A 23,135-nucleotide genomic window follows, 5' to 3' on the forward strand; every position below is an offset into this window, starting at 1 on the left:
AAGACACGGAAGACAAAACAAAACCCAACAATATTTTTGAACAATCCTTCATGTTCAAGCCCCTACATGGGAAGTAGTAGGTGAGTATCTGTAGGAATACAATTTGTTGTCTGCTCCTCCACTCAGAAGTAGCTGTGTGAAAAGAGAGAAAAGTAAATATAAGTATACAGTAGCTAGACATGATTAAATACGACTTTCATTTTGTTTTTTTTTAAATATTTATTTATTTATTTACTTATTTATTTATTATGTATACAATATTCTGGCTATATGCCTGAAGGCCAGAAGAGGGCGCCAGACCTCTTTACAGATGGTTGTGAGCCACCATGTGGTTGCTGTGAATTGAACTCAGGACCTTTGGAAGAGCAGGCAATGCTCTTAACCACTGAGCCATCTCTTCAGCCCTCATTTTGTTTTTTTTGAGAGAGGATCTGTGTAGCCATAGCTGTTCTAGAACTTACTCTGTATACCAGGCTATCCTCGAACTCACAGAGATCTGCCTGCCTCTGCCTCCAAATGCTGAGATTAAAGGCACATGCCACCACTGCTTGGCAAGACATTGCCCACACGAAGTGTGCATATGAATATATATACAAGATATGTATGTATATGCGTGTGCGTGTATATATATCTTGTATTCTGACCATATTTTCTATCTATACCCAAACAGTTTTGCTTCTTCTTTGATGTCATATACATAACACAAACGATTTGATGTATGTTAAACTGCACAGCTTGAAACAGTATTTAAGGGGACATATTAAAACAAACATCTCCGCTACTAGGTTGAGCATCCCCAATCCAAAGGTCTGCAGTGTAGGTTGGAGATGTAGCTCACAGGTAGAGCACATGCTGATACACACAAGGCTTTGGGCCAATTTCAACGATGTAAAGATGCGTTGCTTTGCCTGCCTAAGGCACCTGATTGGTCTAATTAAAAAAACGAATGGCCAATAGCTAGGCAGCAGAATCAAAAGGAAGTTCACATTTAGGTTTGGGACCCATTCTAAGATATCTCATAAATGTGCAAATATTCCAAAATCTGAAAAGCTGCACATCCAAAGCATTTCTGATAAGGAACACTCAATCTACATCACTATACAGTGTACAAAATATTAAAAACAATCAATTATTTTGGTTGAGACACATCATGTTATTTTACTTCCAATGAAGTATTTGCCAAGGTATATAATAAACTAAAATAGTTTTAGACTTAAAAAAAAACAACAACAGGGGGCTGGAGAGATGGCTCAGTGGTTAAGAGCATTGCCTGCTCTTCCAAAGGTCCTGAGTTCAATTCCCAGCAACCACATGGTGGCTCACAACCATCTGTAAAGAGGTCTGGCGCCCTCTTCTGGCCTTCAGGCATACCAACAGAATATTGTATACATAATAAATAAATAAATAAATATTAAAAACCAACAACAACAAAGGCTCCGTTTGCTTTTTGAAGATAGGTTTTTACACTATAGCCTAAGCTGGCCTCAGATTTGCAGCAATGTTCTTGCTTCAGCCTCTAGAACTGAGATTACAGGTGTGAGCTACCACATTTAGAAATAATCACGTTGTAAAAGAGTATATTATTTTCAGGCAAATGTACACTGCAGATTATATCAAGTAGCTCTAGGACCTACATTCTGAAAGAATTCTTGGACAAGAGATAACACATGCACATAAAAATGATTATAATTTTTTTTTTTTTTTTTTGTTTTTTGAGACAGGGTTTCTCTGTAGCTTTGGAGCCTGTCCTGGAACTCCCTCTGTAGACCAGGCTGGTCTCAAATTCACAGAGATCCTCCTGCCTCTGCCTCCTAAGTGCTGGGGTTAAAGGTGTGCACCACCATTGCATGGCTGATTATAATTCTTGAAGTACATTTTTTAATCCATTTCTATTATGTAGAATTAATTATGTAAACTACACATGCAATTCCAGCACTCGGGAGGATGAGGTAGGGGAGGCTGCTGTTAGCTTGAGGTCAGCCAGGGCTACATATCAAGACCTGGTCTCATCACAAAAAACCTTCTAAAACAGGTATTTCAAACTAGAAATACTGTGATACAATCAGTTTGAAGTAGTGAATTTATGGACCATATGGGATTTGGATATATAGCCAAGTAGTAGCCCACTTGCCTAGCATAGGTGAACCCCTGGGGGTTCAGTTCCCAGAACTGCCAAAAGAAACAAAATGATATATTGGGGGGGGGGGGGGGAAGACTTGCTTTAAAACTTCAACTTTTGTTACTCTTAAAGAGCAAATCTGTTTTCAGTTTTTTGGTATGAGATGTAAAAACAATTTTTTTGTAGCACAAGCCTGTAATCCCAGCACTCAGGGGGCAGACACAGGCGGAGCTCAGAGTCTGAAGTCAGCAGTGTCTACACGGGGAGTTCTAGACAGCCAGAGAAAGACCAGATCAGATCAGACCAACCAGAAAGATCCTGTTAACTTTAAGCATAAGGTCTATCCTTTCTTCACCAAGTAATTTGTAAGTTCTTACCCCTGTGTCTGTCCAGTCCACACTTAGAACTTTGTCTTCATGAGCAGCTAGATCATAGAGAGGAGCCTTACAACTAAAGATGAAAATACACACGTTACATGCATGCAGTGTTTCAATACAAACATACAATTAGTAATACTTCTCATTTATTATAACAAACACTCAAGAAAAATGCTATTTAAATACAAAAATTTATTCACAATAAGGTCAATTTCACACTTTTATACTTTATATTTCTATCCCAAATCTTTTCCTTAAGTTTGGTATGTTTATATTCCTAAATACATAAAAGCCAGATGGGCAACAGACACAATCAAATCAAAACTCTCAAATTTCCCTCATAAACCTATTTTTCTAAAATATAAAAACAACCACTTAATTATTTTGTGCATGGGTGTTTGCTGTGCACCATACACTCATGCCGTGCCACAGCGGTCAGAGTTCCAGATTTCGGCTCCCATTACCATCCAGTCCTGCAGGGGGATCCAGATAAAGGATAAAGTCCCCAGTGCTAAGACTACCAGCATGCCCAACACCATTCACGTTGTTTATCTAGGTTCCAGGGTCCTCATGTGTGCAAGGCCAATGCTCTACTTACTGAGCTATGCCTACAGCCCAATCCTGGGACTTTTTTTGAGTATTAGTATTTGTCACACGAGGTAGTATGAACCAAACCTGGGTCTTCTGGAAAAACAGCAAGCGCTCTTAATTGCTGAACCATGCTCCAAGTCCCAACATTTACCTTCTTGTGTCCCACAGCTTGACAATGTTATCTAGAGAGCCTGAAATCAGCTGCTGTTCATGGGTAGGAGACCACTTCACTGATGTTACCCAGCCTGTATGTGAGGTGAGGGACAGCGACACCAAAGAACCATCTGGATGAAGACGAAGAAAATGCAGTGGTTTTAGGAAAGAGAAGCAGAAGACACCGAAAGAATTTTCATAGAAACTTATCCTTTTAAATATTCCCCACTGGATACAACATACCTTTAGTTCGGGGATCCCACAGTCTAATATGCCTATCTGTGCTTCCAGAGGCCAAACGTTTACAGAGGGGAGAATAGGAAATACAATTAAACACTTTATTTCCTGTCTGAAAATAAAAGGAAAGAACATTTAACCAAAGAGAAATTTATTACTGACAAGCTCAATGTTAAGTAGAGGAACACCAAAATTAAGTCTTACCAAAGTTGACTTAAGGCCACCAGACTCAACATCCCACACTCTAATTGTGTGATCCCAAGATGCACTGCAGATTTCTTCAGTATCGGACCAAAGCACCGAGGAAACTGCTTCGGTGTGGCCAGAGAGGGTCACCAAGGGAGTCTAGAAATAAAAGGCCCCCAGAAGAGAAAAATATCTTCACCACAGAGTAACTGAAACAAGAGTAGATTTTAGGGTCAGGTGTGATGATGTACTCAGGAGGCAGAGGCAGGGGGATCTCTTGTGTTCCAGGCCAGCCAGGGATACATAATGATACCCTGCCAAAATAAAAGAGATGTCAATGTCTAAAGTAGATAGGCCTGATTTTTCCCCAGTGGATTATTGTTTTTATAGTAATTCTCCAAGATAGACATTTCTCTCTTTGTCTTATATATGAAGGGGCTCAGTGGATAAGTGTCAGCTGTCAAGACTGATGAACTAAGTTTAACCAAGGGACCCAAATGGTGGAAGGAGAATCAATTCCCAAAAATTGTTTTCTGACCTTACACATATGACATCACACACAGTAACATATACCACATAAACTAAAAATTGAAAAAGAAAATCTTGAAACTACTGGTTTCTACATATAAACAAGCTAAAAATATGACCAGGGATTTCACAATTCAGTATCAAAGCACTATCTAGGGCTTAAATTATATTCTACTGTATTTAAACAAAAACAAAAGTACAGTGCTACATAATTTCTTGTCTATTTTCAGACAATGTTTCATATAGCCAATGCTGGCCCCAACTCACTATGTAATTGAAGTTGGTCTTGAATTCCCAGTTCTCCTGCCTCTACCTCCCTAGTGCTGGGATCATAGGCATGTGGCAGTATGCCCAGCTCTAAATGATACACTTTATTTAAAGTCAGGGGATAGAAAGATGGCTCAGCAGTTAAGAGCATTGGCTATTCTTCCAGAGGACCTGGGTTCAATTCTCAGTCACTCACATGACAGTCCCAGAGGATCTGATGCCTTCTTCTGGCCTCTTCAGGCAACAGAATGCATACAATATAGAGACATACACTCATACTCATAAAAATAAATACATTTTAAAATAAATTTATATATAAGTTAGTACATAGCTAGATGCAGTGAGGCGAGCGTTGTAGTTCTGGGTACTGGAGAGGTTCCAGCAAAAGGACTGGTTGAGCCCAGAAATTTTAGGACAGCTTGGGCTACACATGAGCTCTTCTTGCTTTCAAAGAGGCATACATTAAGTATGTTAGATAATGTCAGCCAGTTATAGCTCTAAAAAAAAGTCATTATCTCAAGTACTTGTAGGCACGTGGAACCCAAAGTTGGGAAACTTACAACACCTAACATTCAACAACAAGGAACACCTGCACAGCATCTGTCTAGCATACACGAGGCGCTAAATTCAATCCTTTCCTTAAAGTTCTAATTTGTAAGCATGTGTCTTCATTCATAGCTTTTAAAAATGTTTTTATTTATTAATTGATTGATACTTGTTTCTTTAAGACAGGGTTTCTCTGTGTAGCTCTGGCTGTCCTGGAACTCACTCTATAGACCAGGCAGGTTGGCCTTGAACTCTCAGAGATCCACCTGTCTCTGCCTTCCGAGTGCTGGGATTAAAGGCGTGCAGCACCACTGCCCAGTACGCTTAAGCTTCTTAATGTATGTTAAACTTTAATTAAGAGCAAACAAACATAAAACCAAAACTGTACTGATTTCAGTGAGAAAATCTGTGTATAGGTTTTCTGTCTGCATTGTCACCATGTGCACGCCTGATGCAAGAGGAGGCCAGAAGGGTGCATTAGATCCCCTGGATCTGTAGTTACAGGAAATTGTGAGCTGTCATTCAGAAATGAGAAATCAGCCTGGGTCCTCTGGAGCTAGTGGTCTATTCTGCTGAGTCATTACTCTGTCCCATCTTAGTTTCAACAGTTTTATATTTATGTTAGTGATGACTATAATAACTAATGTATGGTCATACGCTCAATGGCACAGCTGACTCACCATTCTCCTTTCCATTAAATAAACAAGGTCAGATAGCATAACAAACACCTTTATATCAAAACGGGATCAAAGTCAAGCTCATAAAAGCAGACAGTAGAGTAGTCATCGCCAGATTTGGTAGAAATGGGAAAATATCAGTCAAAGAGCACAAACTTTGTTATAAAAAATTGAAGAGCTAGTGCACTGTGGGAGGTGATGGACATAGTAATTTGAATATGATAATCATTATGTAAGTGTATCTAATTACATCAAATATATTCAATCACGATTTAAGGTGGAAGAAAAAAAGTCAGGTATAGTGACACATTCTTGAGTCCCAGCAACCAGGAAGCTGGAGAACTACTGTAGTTTGAGACCAGTCCAAGCCAGTGAGTTCCACATCAGCCTAAGCAAGAGTCCGTCTCAAACTAAACAAACTCTGTTTAATGAGATCTAACTGCTAAACAATAGAATTAAACTTCACATTAATGACTTCTAGTGATTCAGGATACAACTAGCAGCTCTAAAATGGATTTTATCTTCAGTATATGAAATAAATAGTATTAGACAGTCAGATAATTACTGCCAATCAAGAGTTAATGATAAAAATGTACCATGATAACCCTATCACTCTGTAAGCTTGATTCAGATGTTACACTATCCAAATTCTCAGAAAAAAAACCAGTACATACTGAAGGAAAGCATAACCATGGTTGAAGCAACAAGATAAAGGAGAATACAGGCAAAACAGGAGGTGGGTGGAGAGCTAGCTCAGCAGTTAACAGCACTGACTGCTCCTCAGAGGACCAGGGTTCAATTCCCAGGACCCACATGGTGGCTCACAACTGTCTGTAACTATAGTTCCAGGGGATCCAACACCCTTACACAGGCAAAATACCAATGCACATAAAAATAAAAATAATTAAAAAAAAAAGATTTGCTGAATTATCATAGTTTCATCAAACAGATCAAAGCCAAATATAGTCAATGCTCACAAATACTTTAACAGACAGACTATTACAGAAAACGACAATTAGTCAAATGCAGAAAATAACTGATCATGGGATGCCCAGCTCCAATGGATACATCTACAACACAACTCCTGTACTTAAGGCTCAGGGAACATTGTAGAAGAGGGGACAGAAAGATTGTTAAAAGCCTGAGGACCATGAAATCTGAGATTGTCTCTCTTAAAAATGACAGGGAAGCTTCATCAATGACAGCCTCAGCAGTAGGGCTGCCTAACTAAGACTGGACAAGGACTCTATCACTATAGCCATGCTAACACAGAGGGAGGCAATCTCATGGGGCCTCACACTATGGAACTAAGGATGAGAATGATAGAAATATTTTCTTCCAGAGATGAGCTTCTTAAGGATGTATACATGGAAGGAGTTGGAGGTTGGCTAGGAAAGGGAGAAAATGATGTGATTATTATTTTAATTAAAACAAAAACAAACTTACCCTTGTTAGCCCCAATTGCTCTGTTTTCTGCTTTTTTCTTGGCCGATTTGTGGATTCTTCTATTTCATCTTCTTCATCTGTAGGAACTACATCATAGAAAATAGTATTTAATATTGAAAAATTTAGTTATTATTAATGGTAAACTTCAAGAATGTCCTACATTTTGGGTATACAGTTTTCTTTTTTGACTAATTAGGGAATGCATATTCCTTGTTGTTTTGGTTAACACAAACTGTATATAAACATTCTCTCTGACCACTGGGGACTGTAGCAATGTTAAAGCACCTGACCAGCACACACGCGGTCCTAGACTCAATTCTTAGTAGTAGCAAAAGTAAAAACATTTCCTGGACTGGCAATCAAATATGGAAAAGACTGTTTTTTTTTTAAAAGCATATTAAAAAAACTCAAAATTAAACTGTTTGAAATCTTACTGTTTTTATGCTCATTGTTAAGAATATGGACCATTTTATCAGAATGATGAAAAGCTGCTTCCTGTTCAATTTAGACTAAGTTACTATGGCCATATTATACTTATGCCATGCAGAAAATAACGTAAACACAGGTTAGAAGATGTACTTTAGCCATGCTTAATCTCACTATTTCCTTTTTTAAAAAATAAAAATGCTTCATAGTTGTTTTGTAGTGCTAGAGATCCACGCTAGCGCCAGGCAAGTACTTTATCAATGAGTTATTTATGTCCAGGTCCTTGGATAATTCTTAATTCTTTTTTTATTTGGAAAGATCTTTGTTATAAACATCATTTAGTCAGGGAGAATACTAAGACTGAAAACTATAGATTTTAATATTTTGTAACTTTCATGAATATTGATTTATTTTTCCTAACTAGATTATAAATCCCTTAACAGTAATAGCTGTACCAAACAGTATCTCATTACCTGATACTATCAAAGAATAAGACATTTCATAAAAGGAAAACAATTGAAACTAAACTACATTCTTTTTCAAAAATTGTTTGCTTTAAGCATTTTTATAACATCTACTAATATGTATATTTTCTGCCATATTACACATAATTATTTAAAGTTGATTAAACTGGTTCTGAACTCATTAACTACTTTGTGAGATTTAATTGGGGTCTGAACTGTAAACAGCAATTCCACCAGAAGTAATGGGGTCTTTTGATCTTTTTACATATACAGCTGTTAGGTCTCAAAGTTTAAGAAGGTGTGTGGGTTTGTCCCCATTCCTTTTGTTCCCATCAGCATTTCCTAACTTCTTTTAAGAATCTGTCCTCTCCTGCATCTGTATTTTCAAAATAAGCTGGTATGGTGGTGCATGATTGTAATCCCAGCATGAGGAACACCGAGGCAAGAGGATTACAAGTTTGAAGCCAGGATGTTTTATATGGCGAGTGCCAGGCTTCAGGACAGTGAGGGATCTATAAAAAGATCCTGCCTCAAACAGAAAATTTCAAAGACATTTTTATATGTATGCATGTTTTGCCTGCATTTATGTGTGTATACCACATGTGCCTGGTGCCCAGGAGCCAGAAGAGGGTGTCAGATCCTCTGACACTAGAGTTGAGGATAGCTGTGAGCTGCTATGTGAATGTGTGAGCTAATCTGGGTCCTCTGCAAGAGCAGCAAGTGCTCTTAATCACTAAACCATCTTTTCAGTCACTCAAAACTCATTTTTAAGTGACTTAAGATGAGTTAAAACTACTCAAAAAATAACTTCCAGGTTTTTTTTTAATTAAGTGCATTCTCAGATATATATATATATATATATATATGTAGCAATCAGTGACTTTCAAATAAAAAGGTGGTAGAGTTCAAAAAGAATCAAAAAACTTAAAACAAATATAATTTGTCTTCATACTATACTTCTTTTTGTATATACTAAAATACTTTGGTCTATTTTTACAGCAAATATGAGAAGTAAAAGTTTCACTAAAATTCTAGAAACATGATTAATAAGTCAAAGTACAAAAAAATATTTATACCTGTAGACCAGATCTTTAGCATCTTATCCCAGGAGCCACTGCAAAACTAGATACATATGAAGGAGAAAGCATATGTAATAACTTACATTATTTGCCCCTTGCCCCCATTTTTACTTTCCAAATTTTGCTTTGCTTGTTTCATCTCTGTACACAGGCTCTGTAATCGTTACTACTCGATAATCATACTTGGCTTCCCAGTCTTCTGGAAGCTGTGGCCTTGATCTCCATGATAACCAGCTGCCATGCTTATAAGCGCCCGAGTCCCACACAGCTGCTTAGATCAGAGTGGGCAACTAACCTATACTGAGCACCTTTACAAATAAATCCTGAGAAATAAAGTTGGACATTTTCTAGGGGAAAGAAAACATATTTCCCTGCAAGGGACAAGGGATAAAACTAGAAGTATTTCATGTAGAGAACACCGGAATATGGCTCAAATCGAACACAAGTGACTTGGGAACACACAAAGGGTTGAGGTATGCCCGCTACATTTAGCTCTCATTTCAGAGCTTTGAGGCCCAAATGCATTATCACCTTCTTGTTCTGACTTGTTCGTTCTTTCTTTGGCTATTACAACTTTTCTTTTGTGTTTTTAACAAACTGAAGATGAGTTTCTGCCCATGTATAAGTAAAATATAGGTCTAACTTCCTAGTCAAAAGACAAGAATGGTTAATTCATGTAAATCTGTACTCAACAACATATAATCTCTGTGACTCAAGATAAATCATAAACCTTTATCATTGAGTGCATCAAACATTCTTTGTTACTCAAAGTTGCAGAACACTTTTTTATTTATTTATTTGTTTGTTTGTTTATTATTTATACAGTTAGCCAGAATAGGGCAGCAGACCTCATTACAGATGGTTGTGGGCCACCATGTGGTTGCTGGGAATTGAACTCAGACCTTTGGAAGAGCGGGCAATGCTCTTAACCACTGAGCCATCTCTCCAGCCCCTGCAGAACACTCTTTTTTTTTTTTAAATAAAATATTTCTTTATTTATTATGTATACAATACTCTGTTTGTGTGCATGCCTGCAGGCCAGAATAGGGCAGCAGACCTCATTACAGATGGTTGTGAGCCACCATGTGGTTGCTGAGAATTGAACTCAGGACCTTTGGAAGAGGAGGCAATGCTCTTAACCTTTGAGCCGTCTCTCCAGCCCCCCGCAGAACACTCTTAAATCTGCGATTCTCCAATGCAGCAAAGGGAACTTTCAAATAAAAGAGAGTCTGCAACCCTTCATAAGGCAATGAGGTCATTACTTTTTGGTTTGTATCCATTTTGTTATAATAAAGAATAGGCCAGGGTGGGCAATGGTGGCTCATGCCTGTAATCCCAGTATTCGGAAGGAGGCTGAAGCAGGCCAGTCAAAAGGGATATGAGGCCAGACTGGACCACATAAGTAGAATTTCAGGACAACCTGGGCTACAGTGTTCTTTGATGCAGTGAGAACCTGCATCAAAGAACAAAAACAACAGACTGAGGATTTAGTTTCAGGTCAAGTATAAGATGTATGTTAACACTAATAATAAAATAAGCCGTTAACATTAGCCTTAGTGTGCTAAGGCTTGGGTATCATCTAGATGTTTAATAGATGACAGAGCACTTTAAGAGAATTTGATAAGGGCAGGAGAGATGGCTCAGAAGTTAAGAGCACTGACTGCTTTTCCAGGGATCCTGATTTCAATTCCCAGCAACCACACGGTGGCTCATGAGATCTGGTGCCCTCTTCTGGCCTGCAGGCATACATATAGGCAGAACACTGCACACATAATAAATAAATCTTAAAAAAAAAAAAGAATTTAATAAATTAAAAAAATTGTCAATGACTATTATTTAAGGTTATCTAAAGAAATTACTAGTTTACTTGGTAGGTCTCTCTCTCTCTCTCTCTCTCTGTAACCCTGGTTGTCCTGAACTCACCCTGTAGACCAGGCTGGCCTCAAACTCTGAGATCTGCCTGCCTCTGCCTCCTGAGTGCTGGGATTAAAGGTGTGCACCAACACCGCCGGGCTTATTCCAATTTTTAAAATGTAACTTATAGAATATAATAAAGACAGATATCTAGAAGAAGTAAATCTAATAAATATATCTATCTTATTGTATTTACTTTAGATATAAAGTCTTGCTATTTTTTAGGCTCTGATTGTTATGGAAGTTAGAAAATCATTAGGACTATATATGTATGTATATATAAAATGTTTACTCAGCTGCTTACATTCTAACTCAACACAATAGTGGCAACACACTGGCTACTCACTTTAGTTCCTGAGCTGTTGACTGCTATGGAGTCCACACTCCCAGCATGACCTCTGCAGCAGTGTAGGGCTTTCACTTTGTTCTTCTCCACATTCCATTCCCATAAGAGAACCGTCTGATCCATTGAGGCACTCAGTAGCAAGCAGGACAAACTGTCTGAAGAAAAGAGAAAACAAGAAACAAGTTAGTACAAAACCTTAACTGCATCTTATTTTGTAATCACTCAGCATCTTTGTGACTGTTTTAATAATAATCAGATGGACTGATTTTGAAAGAGAGTTATCATAGTAAAGAGGAAAATGCACCTGCAATCCCAGCCCTCAGGAGGCCGAGGCAGAAGGGTGGCAGTTCCAGGCCAGCCTGGTCTGTACAGTGAGATCCTGTGACCATACCACCCCCTGCTGTCGCCAAAAAGAAAAGATTCTTTAAAAGTAGGAAAAATGCATTCAATATACTTAATAACTAGAACATGTACAGATAATTTTAGTAATGATTTACTTCTGTAAATTCCTGGATTTGAAGCTAGTAACATGCCTCAACAGCAGTGTGCTTGCCCAGCACGCACAAAATCCTGGGTTCAGGTTCAAGGACCAGGCAGAAACAAACAGCAATCTATGGATTTAAAAATTATTAATTCTTGCTGGATGGCGGTGATACACGCCTTTAATCCCAGCCCTTAGGAAGTAGGGGCAGGTGGATCTCTGTGAATTTGAGGCCATTCTGGACAGCCAGAGCTACACAAAAAACTAAAACCATAGAAACACACATACAAGTGCTTCTTCTTCTTTTTTTTTTTTTTGGTTTTTCTCCTTCCTTCCTTCCTTCCTTCCTTCCTACCTGTGTTGTGTCCCCCCCCCCCCCAGGGTTTCTCTGTACACCCAATTACTCTTTTACTAGACTAAAATAAGTTCAATTTTAACTCTTAGGACTCCTTTTACGTATAATCCTACCTTTTTACTAGACTAAAATTAGTTCAATTTTAAGTCTTAGGGTTCCTCTTACGTATAATCCTACCTTTTTTCACCCAAGCCACATCTTTCACAACATCTGTATGTCCCGCAATTGTCATTATTGACTTTCCTTCCAAGGACCAGATCCGAGAGGTCTTATCATAAGAACCAGACAGGATCCTACAATGGGAAGAAATACTATGAAATACAATAAGATGATGACCAATTGTTTCTATGGTAATGGCAAAGTAAACTCCTCTTTAACATGAAGAACAAGATGTCAAAGCAGCAGCTCAGATGTTACACTAATTTTCTGAACCACTGAAACAATGAGATTTCACTTTTATTGTTGAAAATGCTATAAATTTCAAAGCAATACAAACTGCTTGTAAAGCCTAACATTCCTTAATTAACCACTGAATACTATTCAAAAGAAAAACAGGGAGGGCATATAGCTCAGTGGTCAGCACTTGTCCAGTAAGCAGAAGCCTCTCAATCTGATGTCCAGCACCACAGACATACACACCCCCTACAATACCAAAGCAAAAAGGAAAATCATGAAGAATAAAGAAAAACCAAGCCATGCATGGTGGCACACCTTTAATCCCGACACTTGGAAGACAGAAGCAGGACGATCTCTCTGCTCTTGAGGCCAGCCTGATCTATATAGGAAGACACGCACGCACGCACCCTAAAACAAAACACTTAATAATAAATAAAAATAAAATGGCCCCGAAAAAGGAAAGATGGAAGTAAGGTACTCCTTTGATCAACTCCTAAGGTATTTTTCTTTTTTTTTAAAAAATATTTATTTATTTATTATGTATACAACAGTCTGTCTGCAGGCCAGAAGAGGGCACCAGACCCCATTACAGATGGTTGTGAGCCACCATGTGGTTGCTGGGAATTGAACTTAGGACCTCTGGAAGAGCAGGCAATGCTCTTAACCTCTGAGCCATCTCTCCAGCTCTTTAAGGTATTTTTCTTTAAGTAAAGCCAGTAGGATTAGGATCAGTAGTAGCCATTTGCTTTAAGACAGTGGTTCTCTGGGCTGTGGTGGCGCACACCTTTAATCCCAGCACTTGGGAGGCAGAGGCAGGCAGATCTCTGTGAGTTCAAGGCCAGCCTGGTCTACAAAGTGAGTTCCAGGACAGGCTCCAAAGCTATAGAAAAAACACTGTCTCAAAAAAAAAAAACAAAAAACAAAAAAAAAAGAAAAAGTCTCTCTCTAGTGGCTGGCTGCTCTACTTCTCTGATCTTTCAGCAAGATAGTGGTTCTTGCCAGGTGGTGGTGGTGGGTGGTGGTGCATGCCGTTAATCCCAGCACTCGGGAGGCAGAGGCAGGAGGATCTCTGTGAGTTTGAGGCCAGCCTGGTCTGCAGAGCAAGTTCCAGGACAGGATCCAAAGCTACAGAGAAACTCTGTCTTGAAAAACCAAACCAAATCAAACCAAACCAAACAAACAAACAACCCCCCCCCAAAACAAACAAACAGAAAAGAAAAAAAGACAATGGTTCAAGACCCCCATGGGTCAAGACCCCTTTGGGGGTCACATATCTGATATCCTGCATATCAGATATTTCCAATTCAAAACACTAATAAAATTACAATTATGAAGTAGCAATGAAATAATTTTATGGTTGGGGTCACCACAACATGAAGAACTATATTAAAGGGTCACAGCATCAGGAAGATTGAGAACCGGTGCTCTAAGACATTCATCCATACCTCCTTGACTTCAGGCTGCCCATGTTAGCCCTACAGTAGCATTCCTGAATCTTCATGGTGGTAGGTTAGGGGGATCTGCAGCCATAAACATTAATTTTTTTCTCCTCTATGAAGCAGTGTGTATCTCTGGTCTTAAGTATCAACGACTGCTGACTTATATAAATACAAATATCACAACATTTTGAAACAAAGAAAATCTAATAAAACACTTTTTTCTTCTTCAGTGCACTGACTGCAAATGCCTGTTTGGCATGGTCACCAATACACACAGCACAAAGTTGCTTTTATGAAAAAAAGGAATCAGAGAGAAACAGTCACATTGTGGATGACAAAGACTGAAGAACGCACATAAGAAAAAAGAATCGGGCTGCAGAGATGGCTCGGGTTAGGAGCACTGATTAGAGGTTAGGCTCACAACCATCTATAATGAGATCTGGTGCCCTCTCCTGACATGCAGGCAGAACACTGTATACATAATCATGAATAAATCTTGAGAGAGAGCCGGGCGGTGGTGGCGCACGCCTTTAATCCCAGCACTCGGGAGGCAGAGGCAGGCGGATCTCTGTGAGTTCGAGACCAGCCTGGTCTACAAGAGCTAGTTCCAGGACAGGCTCCAAAACCACAGAGAAACCCTGTCTCGAAAAAAAACAAAAACAAAACAAAAAAAAAAAATCTTGAGAGAGAAAACAAAAAGCACACCCCCGGGCATACCATTCTTCTGTCCCTTCAATCGAGCTGATCCAGTCATCATGGAACATACATTGCTCTGGCTGGGGTGCGGTGTATTTTTCCACATATTCTAGTTCCACAACCTCTTCCTAGTCACACAGAGAACAGAAAATAAATCAGGGGACAGTTTCAAAATATTACTTTGAAGACAGAAAATTTGGGAGCCACTTAAAAAGTCAAGGTTTTCTTTGGCCTCAGATTCAGCTAAGAATATAAAAATTAGTAGCCTCAGAAAACTTACGTTGAAAGTGGGAATAAAAGGGGAGCTTTAGAAAACATTTAGTTTTATCTTTAATTATGTGTATGTGCATGGGCACATGTGCATGAGGACGGGTGGAGAAGAGAAGCACTGTATCCCTTTGGAGCTGGAATGAGAGGCAGTTGTCAGCTGCCCAATGTGGGTACTGGGAACTGAACTCAGGTCCCCTGGAAGAACAGCAAGCACTCTTAACCACTGAGCCTTCTCTCTAGCCCCCAAAAGAGAGATTTTATGTAAGAAAATATTTAGATAAACAAAAATAAAAGCATATTTCTCAGTGAGGAGAGAACTCTGTTCAGGATGATGAAAGAGTTCAGGAAATGGGCAGTGGTGATAGTTGCACAGTACCATACTTCACATTACTGAACTGCACACTTAAAAATGGATAAAATGACAAGTTTGCTCTTACATATTTTATAACATTTTGAAGTCACAAAATATAGGAGAACTTACAAATTATATTGTAAACAATTTTATTACATTCATTTATCTTGTGCGAGTGTGCATCCATGCATTCCACAGTGCACACGGAGGTCAGAGGACAACTTGTAGGAATTGGTTCTCTCCTTCCACCAGGTGGGTCCTGGGGATGAACTCAGGTCATCAGGCTTTGTGGCCACTGCCTTTACTCAGTCAGACCATCTTGCTGATTCCAAATATTCCTTTTGTTTTTCTTGTTTCAGACAGGATCTCACTATATAACCCTGGTTAGTTTAGAACTCATATGGAGACCAGGCTAGTGAACTTACAGAGACCTGACTACCTCTGCCTCCTGAGTGCTGGGATTAAAGGTATGCACCATTACTCTTGGCTGTATTCCTTTTGTTTTAGATTTATTTTTATTTTGTATCTTGCCTGCATGTATATGCAGTGCCCAAGCAAGCCAGAAGAGGGAGTTAGATCTCCTGAGACTGAGTTACTGACAGTTGTGAGCCACCATGTGGGTGCTGGGAATTGAACACAGATCCACTGAAGAGTAGTTAGTGCTTTTAACCACTTAGCTATCTGTCCAGCTCCTGGTGATAGTCTTAGTTATAAAAACAACATTAAAGAAAGTTTGCTGGGTGGTGGGGCACACCTTTAATCCCAGCACTTGGGAAGCAGAGGCAGGCAGATCTCTGTGAGTGTGGGACCAGTCTGATCTATAGAGTTAATTCCAAGACAGCCAGGGCTGTCTTGAAAAACAAAACAAAACCAAAACCAACCAACCAAACAAAAAGACAAAAGAAAGTTTAAAAATTATAGGGTATCACAATCACTATAACCTAACCCACATTTTCTAAGATATGTACAATGATGCTGTACTCCTGCACTTGCTAGCAGGCCTGAGGTCGTAAACTCAATCCCTGGGACCCACAGAAGAGCACTGACTCCCACTCTCACACTAACTGTTCTCCATCTTCACATGCAGGCTGTGGCACCTACACACACCATATAATATGTAAATAAGTAAATGTGATTTAAAAACGTTTTCTGAGACACTTAAAAAAAGTCAAAAGGCCAGGTGGTGATGGCGCACGCCTTTAATCACAGAACTCTGGAAGCAGAGGCCAGCCTGGTCTGCAGAGCAAGTTCCGGAATAGACAGGGGTACACAGAGAAGCCCTGTCTTGAAAAACAAACAGAAAACAACCAAAAAAAGAGGGCAAAATAATTTTGGGTGTTGAAAACAATTGAAGCTGATTCTATAAGCAGTTACTTAAAATATTTAGTAATATATTAAATCGAATATAAGCAGTACTTGGATTTACCGATGAAATATTTTCCAGTTCCATGTGTTTGACCAAGGGCATTCGAAGAAACTGGCCCTTGATAAGGAAATCGAACTCGACATGTTTGTGGAGCTCTGCAAAAGAGTAAGGGTTTTAAGAATATCAGCGTCACATGTTTGGGAGCCCCAAAGCAATCACGTCTGCAGTACCCATTGCTGTCCAGTTGTTCCACAACTTCTCAGGGCTCATGTAGCATACCGAATGACTTGTTTTTGTTAAGACAAGGTCTCTCTGTGTAACAGCTCTGGTTGTCTTGGAACTCACTCTGTAGACCAGGCTGGCCTCGAATTCACAGAGATCTGCCTGCCTGTCTCCCGAGCACTGGGATTACAGATGCGCACCACCACTGCCTGGCTGATTTCTGGCTTTTTGAGACAGGGTCTTTGGAACTCACTATGTAGACCTGGCTAGCCTTGAACTCACAGAGGTCCACCTGACTGTGCCATCATGGTGCTGGGATCGAAGGTGCGCACCACCATGCCACTTGGCTACATGATTTCTAAAGAACCAATATACTTTTCTCTTAACTTATACTTGGTTTTAAGGTGGTGTAATTATTTTAGGAGCCCGGGTTCAAACCCAGGTATTTGTATGCTAAGCACACGTTCTAACACTCAATTAACTCATCTAACACCCTATCAATCTCATCTTTTTGTTTTAAAAGAATGGTTTATTGAGTACATAAGAGGTCAACAGACTAGAAAATAGCTTGAATACCACCTGAAGCCCATTCTTTGAGTTTTAAAAAGATTCCGTTATACAGAAATGTACAACATACATAAAAATATAAATAACCGTGAACACATACATCCTGCTTTAATACTAAACAACTCATCAATAATTTCTATTCCTGTCTCCATTCTCTTTTAAAGCAACCTCAGAAACCATACCATTTTGTTTGTAAATGGCTTTATTATGTGTCTCTAAAATATAAAAACTTAAAACACAATGTTAAATATTAACTATGGCCAGGCAGTAGTGGCGCACACCTTTAATAACAGCACTTGAGAGGCAGAGGCAGGTGGATCGCAGTCAGTTCGAGGCCAGCCTGGTCTTCTATGAAGAGACTTTCAGGACAGCCAAGACTGTTACACAAAGAAACCCTGTCTCAAAAAACAAAACAAACAGAAATTAGCCATGTTATTATCAAATACTCAGGTCATTATTCATGAGGGTTTTTTTTCTAATTAATGTAACTTATATTTTGAAACTGGGTCTTACTGTGTAGCCCACACTGGTTTCATACATACATAGCCCAGGCTAGCCTCTAGAGGCTAGACAGATAAATAGGGCTATCTCAGACTCATTGTCAGTCTCTAGAGCACTGTAACTGCAGGTGTGTATCACCAGGCACAGCTGTTCATTTTGTGTAGTAGGCTTTTGAAAGCTGGCACCTAACTGGTTAATGTGTTTACTCAATCTTTAAAACTCCCCCTCCTTTTTCTTGTCATTTCCTCACTGAGGAAAGCAGGTCAACATCTTGTATTTCTTACATTCTGGGCTTGGTTAATTACATCTCCAAAGTGTCTTTCTATTTTTTATTTTTATTATTGTGTATGCATGATGTGTGTTTGTGGGCGTGTACGCCATGGCACCCATGTGGTGGTCAGAAGACAACTTCATGGAGTTGGGTCTCTCCACTTTTACTTGGGTTGTGAGGATTAAACTCAGGTCACCAGGCTTGCACCACTGGACAGCAAGCCTTTAGCTAGCTGAGCTATGTTGTGGCTCTACAGAGTGTCTTGTGTTCCTCTATCCTCTACTATATCATGTAAACCAGTGAGCCTTAAATGATTGGTAAGACTTCAGTTTCAACCACATCAAAACAAAGGCATTAACCAATTGTGTCTTCTTTTTTACGTATGTGCGTGTGAGCATACGTGAGTGCATGAGTGTGTAAGTTCAAGGCTAATGTTGAATGTCACTCACCACCTTAAATATTAAGGCAAGGTCTCACTGAACCCAGAGCTTGATGTTGGGCTAGTCTGGCTGGCCAGCTCACTCTGGAGACCACCTCTACTCCCAGTGTGCTGAGATTATAGGCGGGTTCACACCAGCCTGTCCTAGAGATCTGGACACTGGTCTTCATGCTTCCACAGAAACACTTCCGTTCACTGAGCTATCTCTCCAGACCTTATTTTTTTCTTATAATTTATTTTTATTTTGTGTGCATTGGTCTTTTGCCTGTATGTACGTCTGTGTGAGGGTATTGGATTTTGAAATTACATATAGTTATGAGCAGAGATAGGTGAATCTCTTAGTTTGAGGTCAGCCTGGTCTACAGAGCAAGTTCCAGGACAGCCAGGGTTCTACAGGGGAAATCCTGTGTCAAAACAAAATTGTATTTATGTGTAGTTGGTGGCACTGTGTCCTCTCCTAACTTCTTGGAGCATATATACCTACCATTTTTGGTCCCCAGCAATTTATTGATGATGTTACTAAGGTCAGCAACTTCAGAGGCAGCGGGGATTGAGAAAGGAACATCATCTACGGCATAGCTATAAAAGGGAAATGATATGTCAGTATTATGTCTACACATATTTTGGCAAATCTCAATTTCTTCATTCAATAACTATTTACTGGGTCCTTCATGCCAGACATTTGCTACAAGGCAAAACCAAAATGATGTAAAGTGTCTTTATTCTCAAAGAATCAAGCAGGCACTTGGGAGGAAGAAGCAGATGGATCTCTGTGAGTTCAAGCCCAGCCTGGTCCACAGTGGAGTTACAGGACAGCCAGGCCTACACAGAAAAACAAACCAAAGCCGGGGGGTGGTGGCGCACGCCTTTAATCCCTCCCAGAGGCAGACCAAAGGAACTTACTCCTATTTCAGGCAGTGATTTTACTTTAAGAAGTGTTCAAAGATGAGACTAAAGGTACATAGTGTTTTAAATCCCATATACTATGAAATAGTTTTTAATTCTTTGTGTAGGCAACAAGGAACCACTGTAGCAGTCCAAGTTAAAGAATAACAGCAGTACTTTAGTTAGATCTTCATAGCTGTGCAAACTAAATTAGAATAATTTATGACCGGAGGCAGAATAAAAGACCCAAAAAGAAATAACATTTGCAAATCATTTATCTGGTAAGGAATTTGTATGCACAATATATAAAGAACATTCAGGAATGAAGTCTTTTTTAACGGGCAAGGGATTTGAATAGATGGTTTCCTAGTGAAAGAGCAAGGACCAACAGGCACAGAACCAAACCACAATGAATATCACTTTGTACCCATTATTGTGCAAATAAAGTGTTGGTGAAGATACATACAGAGAAAGAGGAACCCTCATTCACTGATGGTGGTAATGTAAAATGGAGTAGTTACTGTGGAAAAGAGTGTGCCAATAGCTCTAAGTTAAATGTGGACTTGCCATTTGACCCCAGAACAACACTCTGGGCATGGTGGCATAGGCCTTTATCCCAGCATTTGAAAGGCTAAGGCCAGTAGATCAGTGGGTAGGCCAGCCTTCGGTCACAGTGAGTTCCAGGCCAGCGAGGGCTGCACATAAAAGTGTACATAAATACTTGCACAGCCACTATTCACAATAGCCAAAAAACTCAAACAGCCTAAATGTCTAACAGGACAATAAGAGAAAACGAGCCATACAATGGGCTATTTAGCCATAAAATAAATGAAGTATTATGATAGTCTGCCTTATGTTTAAACTATAAAAAACACAGTAAGTGAACGATGCCAGCCACAAAAGACCACAGTTTGTATAATCTCATTACACAAAATGTCCAGCATGTACACATACACAGAGATGGACGGCCTGTGGGTAAGTGGTTGACAGAGGTGGGGCGTGTTTAAGGGACTGAGTGGGAACTAAAGAGTGGTGAACTTTTTATAAATGAATTGTGTTGATGGTTGCACAATTCTACTACTATGATGCACCTGAATCTCACCCATGCTCCGTATGTATCACTAGTGAATCTGCCATCTATATGGCTTATTTATATATAAACACATAAATACACACAAATAAACATATACGTGCACACTGTCCTGGTTAGTTTTGTCAATCTGACAGAAGCTACGGTCATCTAAGAGGGAACTTCAATTAAGAAAATGCCTCAATGAGATTGGCCTGAAGGCAAGTCTGTGGGAACATTTTCTAAATTAATGACCAATGTAGGGAGAACCAGCCCACTGTGGGAAGTGCCACCCCTGGGCAGGTGGTCCTGAGTTTGTCTATAAATTGAGTTCCAGGATAAGTCAGGGCTATAGAGAAACCCCGTCTCAGAAGAGGCAGGCTTAGCTAGGCATGGGGAGGGCAGGCTACAATGCAGCATTCTTTCCTGGTTTTTGCTTCAGCTCCTGCCTTGGCTTCCTCTGATGGTGATGTGTGACCCAAATAACCCTTTCCTCCCCAAGCTGCTTTTGGTCATGGTGTTTTATCACACTATGTCTTACCACACTAACTGGGGCACACACACCTAATCAAGTCGGTAACTTCATAGATCCAATTCCTAATATGGTTGAGAAGAGCAAATGAAGCCGTGCTTTCAGAAACCATGAGACACCATTAGCGGACAGCCTGTAAACAGAACTGTCACTATTCACCCCTCAAATTATGAAGTAGTGTGTGCATCATTCCGAAAGCAAACTCGAAGCCCGGTTCCTTCCACACACATTCAAATTATAAAGCGTTCACGAAGGTGGGTGGAAAAACGGAGATCCAGGAAGCCAGCTAAATCGTGTCCACCGCTTCCAAACGGGACGACATAGGGCAGAAGTGAGGGGCACGGGAAGGGGAGGGCGAATGAAGTCTTTTTTATTTTTATTCTATCCGGCACTCAGGTTATCTTATTTGCATTAAATCCTTCTAATTCCGGCCAGATACTTATTAAACTCCTTTCAGCTTTGATTTACTAAACCTTGTCTGTTTCTTTTAACGTATATTCCCAGTCAAAACCGCAAGGACTACCAGTGACTACAGGGTCCAAACCCAACGGGGTCTTAAAGTCAGATCGGCTCCGGGAAGGCAGGGGCAAACGCCGAGACGCATACTTACTTCTTGTTCTCGGTGTAGAACCGTGCCTGGAGTTGTGCCATGGCGGAAAGTGCACACGAGACTCCTCCACAAAGATCTGTGCGTTGACAGTCAGCACGCGGCAAGAGCCTTGGAAGGTAGGATCTGCTACCTTCAGCTTCCTCAGACCATACCACGAGGTTCTCGTTGCGCAGGCGCCCAGCCCGCACACATCAACTACCTATCCCGAGATTCAGGAAACATCGATCAGTCAAGCACAGTCTTGAGAGCAGCCAGTCCCCTAAACACTTCTATGTTTGCGCTATCAGACCCGTAATCGATTAGGAAGACAGACAGGGAAAAGAACTAGCTCGAACCTGATTTTTTTAGAGAGTGTCTTTAGGCCGGATACTTCGGCCTCAGCGCCCAGATACTACAAACCCCAGAAGGGAGCGCTCTGAACGCCGGGAGTGGAGGTTTTATTTATTTAGCCACACGGAACTCAGGTTCTCTTATTTGCCTTTAAAACTCCCTTCTCCGGTCAGACATTCCATTTCCTGCTCCCTAACCCTGGGTGACAAAGGTCCCCCGGTCTGTTTTTTATGCGTCGTTACAGCAACAGCCGGACTCAGCCCAGACCATGTGTTCTTACCTCAGGCTGCAGAGCGGAAGTGCTGAGCAGGCAAACGACTCGGAAGGGACCGGGGCGACGGTGGCCGAGAAGGGCCCAACCTTAAGGGCCTGAATTGCGCCTCCCGGAGGGGAGCGCGTGCGCAGTGCGCTGGTCTCCATGGCAGGGCCTCGGAGCCAAGACGAGGTTGAGTAAACTCGTTTTGAATTTTCTCCCTTCTGCTCCGGCGGACTCCCCTCTCGCGTTGCGGGGCTCACTGCGGCGGCAGGCTTGGGGGAGCGGGAGGTCTGGCAGAGCTGTCTGCGCCCACGGACCGGACACTCCCTCCCGACCTCCCCTTCTTCCTCCTGCCTCCGCCTCCTCCCATCACCTCCTGAGCCTCCCGGGCGGGGAGCAACCGCCGCCCCCGCCCCCGCCTCCGCCCCCGGCTGCCGCGGCCTCGCTGCCTGTAGTCCCGGCGCCTCGCCGGCCTCCCGGGAGGGGACCCGCGGCCGGGGGGAAGGCAGGCGGCAGCAGGGGGAGGCTAGGTGTCCTGCGGAGGGGGCTGAGTCCGAGAGCACCTGCCGGAGAGGGGCCGCTCCCCTGCTTTCTCAGCCTGAAGTTTAGAAAGGCTTCCTCTGCACCTCTCCCCTGCTTTCGGACTGTTTTTGCTTTTGAATTGAACTCACTCAAAGGCCTGTGTCGGTCTCAATGGTCCTGATTGTTACTTTAATTATTTTCCCGAGTGGAGAATAGATGG

The 23,135-nt window shown here is 40.9% G+C and overlaps 1 protein-coding gene across 2 annotated transcripts; it reads right to left on the minus strand.

Annotated features, from left to right (window-relative positions):
• Window positions 1-11: 11 nt before the first annotated feature.
• LOC121458926 (ribosome biogenesis protein WDR12) lies at window positions 12-22,764 on the minus strand. 2 transcript variants are annotated; one of them, XM_041668329.1, is made up of 14 exons: window positions 22,418-22,764; window positions 21,808-22,006; window positions 19,196-19,290; window positions 16,772-16,866; window positions 14,745-14,851; window positions 12,370-12,485; window positions 11,357-11,511; window positions 9,094-9,139; window positions 7,128-7,213; window positions 3,682-3,822; window positions 3,484-3,589; window positions 3,239-3,371; window positions 2,497-2,569; window positions 12-132 (listed from the first exon to the last, which is right to left on the minus strand). In XM_041668329.1, exons 2-14 carry the CDS (start codon window positions 21,846-21,848, stop codon window positions 55-57), a joined length of 1,272 nt encoding a protein of 423 aa, XP_041524263.1. In that variant the 5' UTR covers window positions 21,849-22,006; window positions 22,418-22,764; the 3' UTR covers window positions 12-54. The 2 variants fall into 2 exon arrangements, with proteins under 2 accessions (XP_041524263.1, XP_041524264.1); XM_041668330.1 differs by lacking the exon at window positions 22,418-22,764 and adding an exon at window positions 22,143-22,385.
• Window positions 22,765-23,135: the final 371 nt, after the last annotated feature.

The sequence above is a fragment of the Microtus oregoni genome, unplaced genomic scaffold (assembly GCF_018167655.1).
Source record: "Microtus oregoni isolate MIOR12 unplaced genomic scaffold, Mior012 000018F_ref0000195, whole genome shotgun sequence".
NCBI lineage: Eukaryota > Metazoa > Chordata > Mammalia > Rodentia > Cricetidae > Microtus > Microtus oregoni.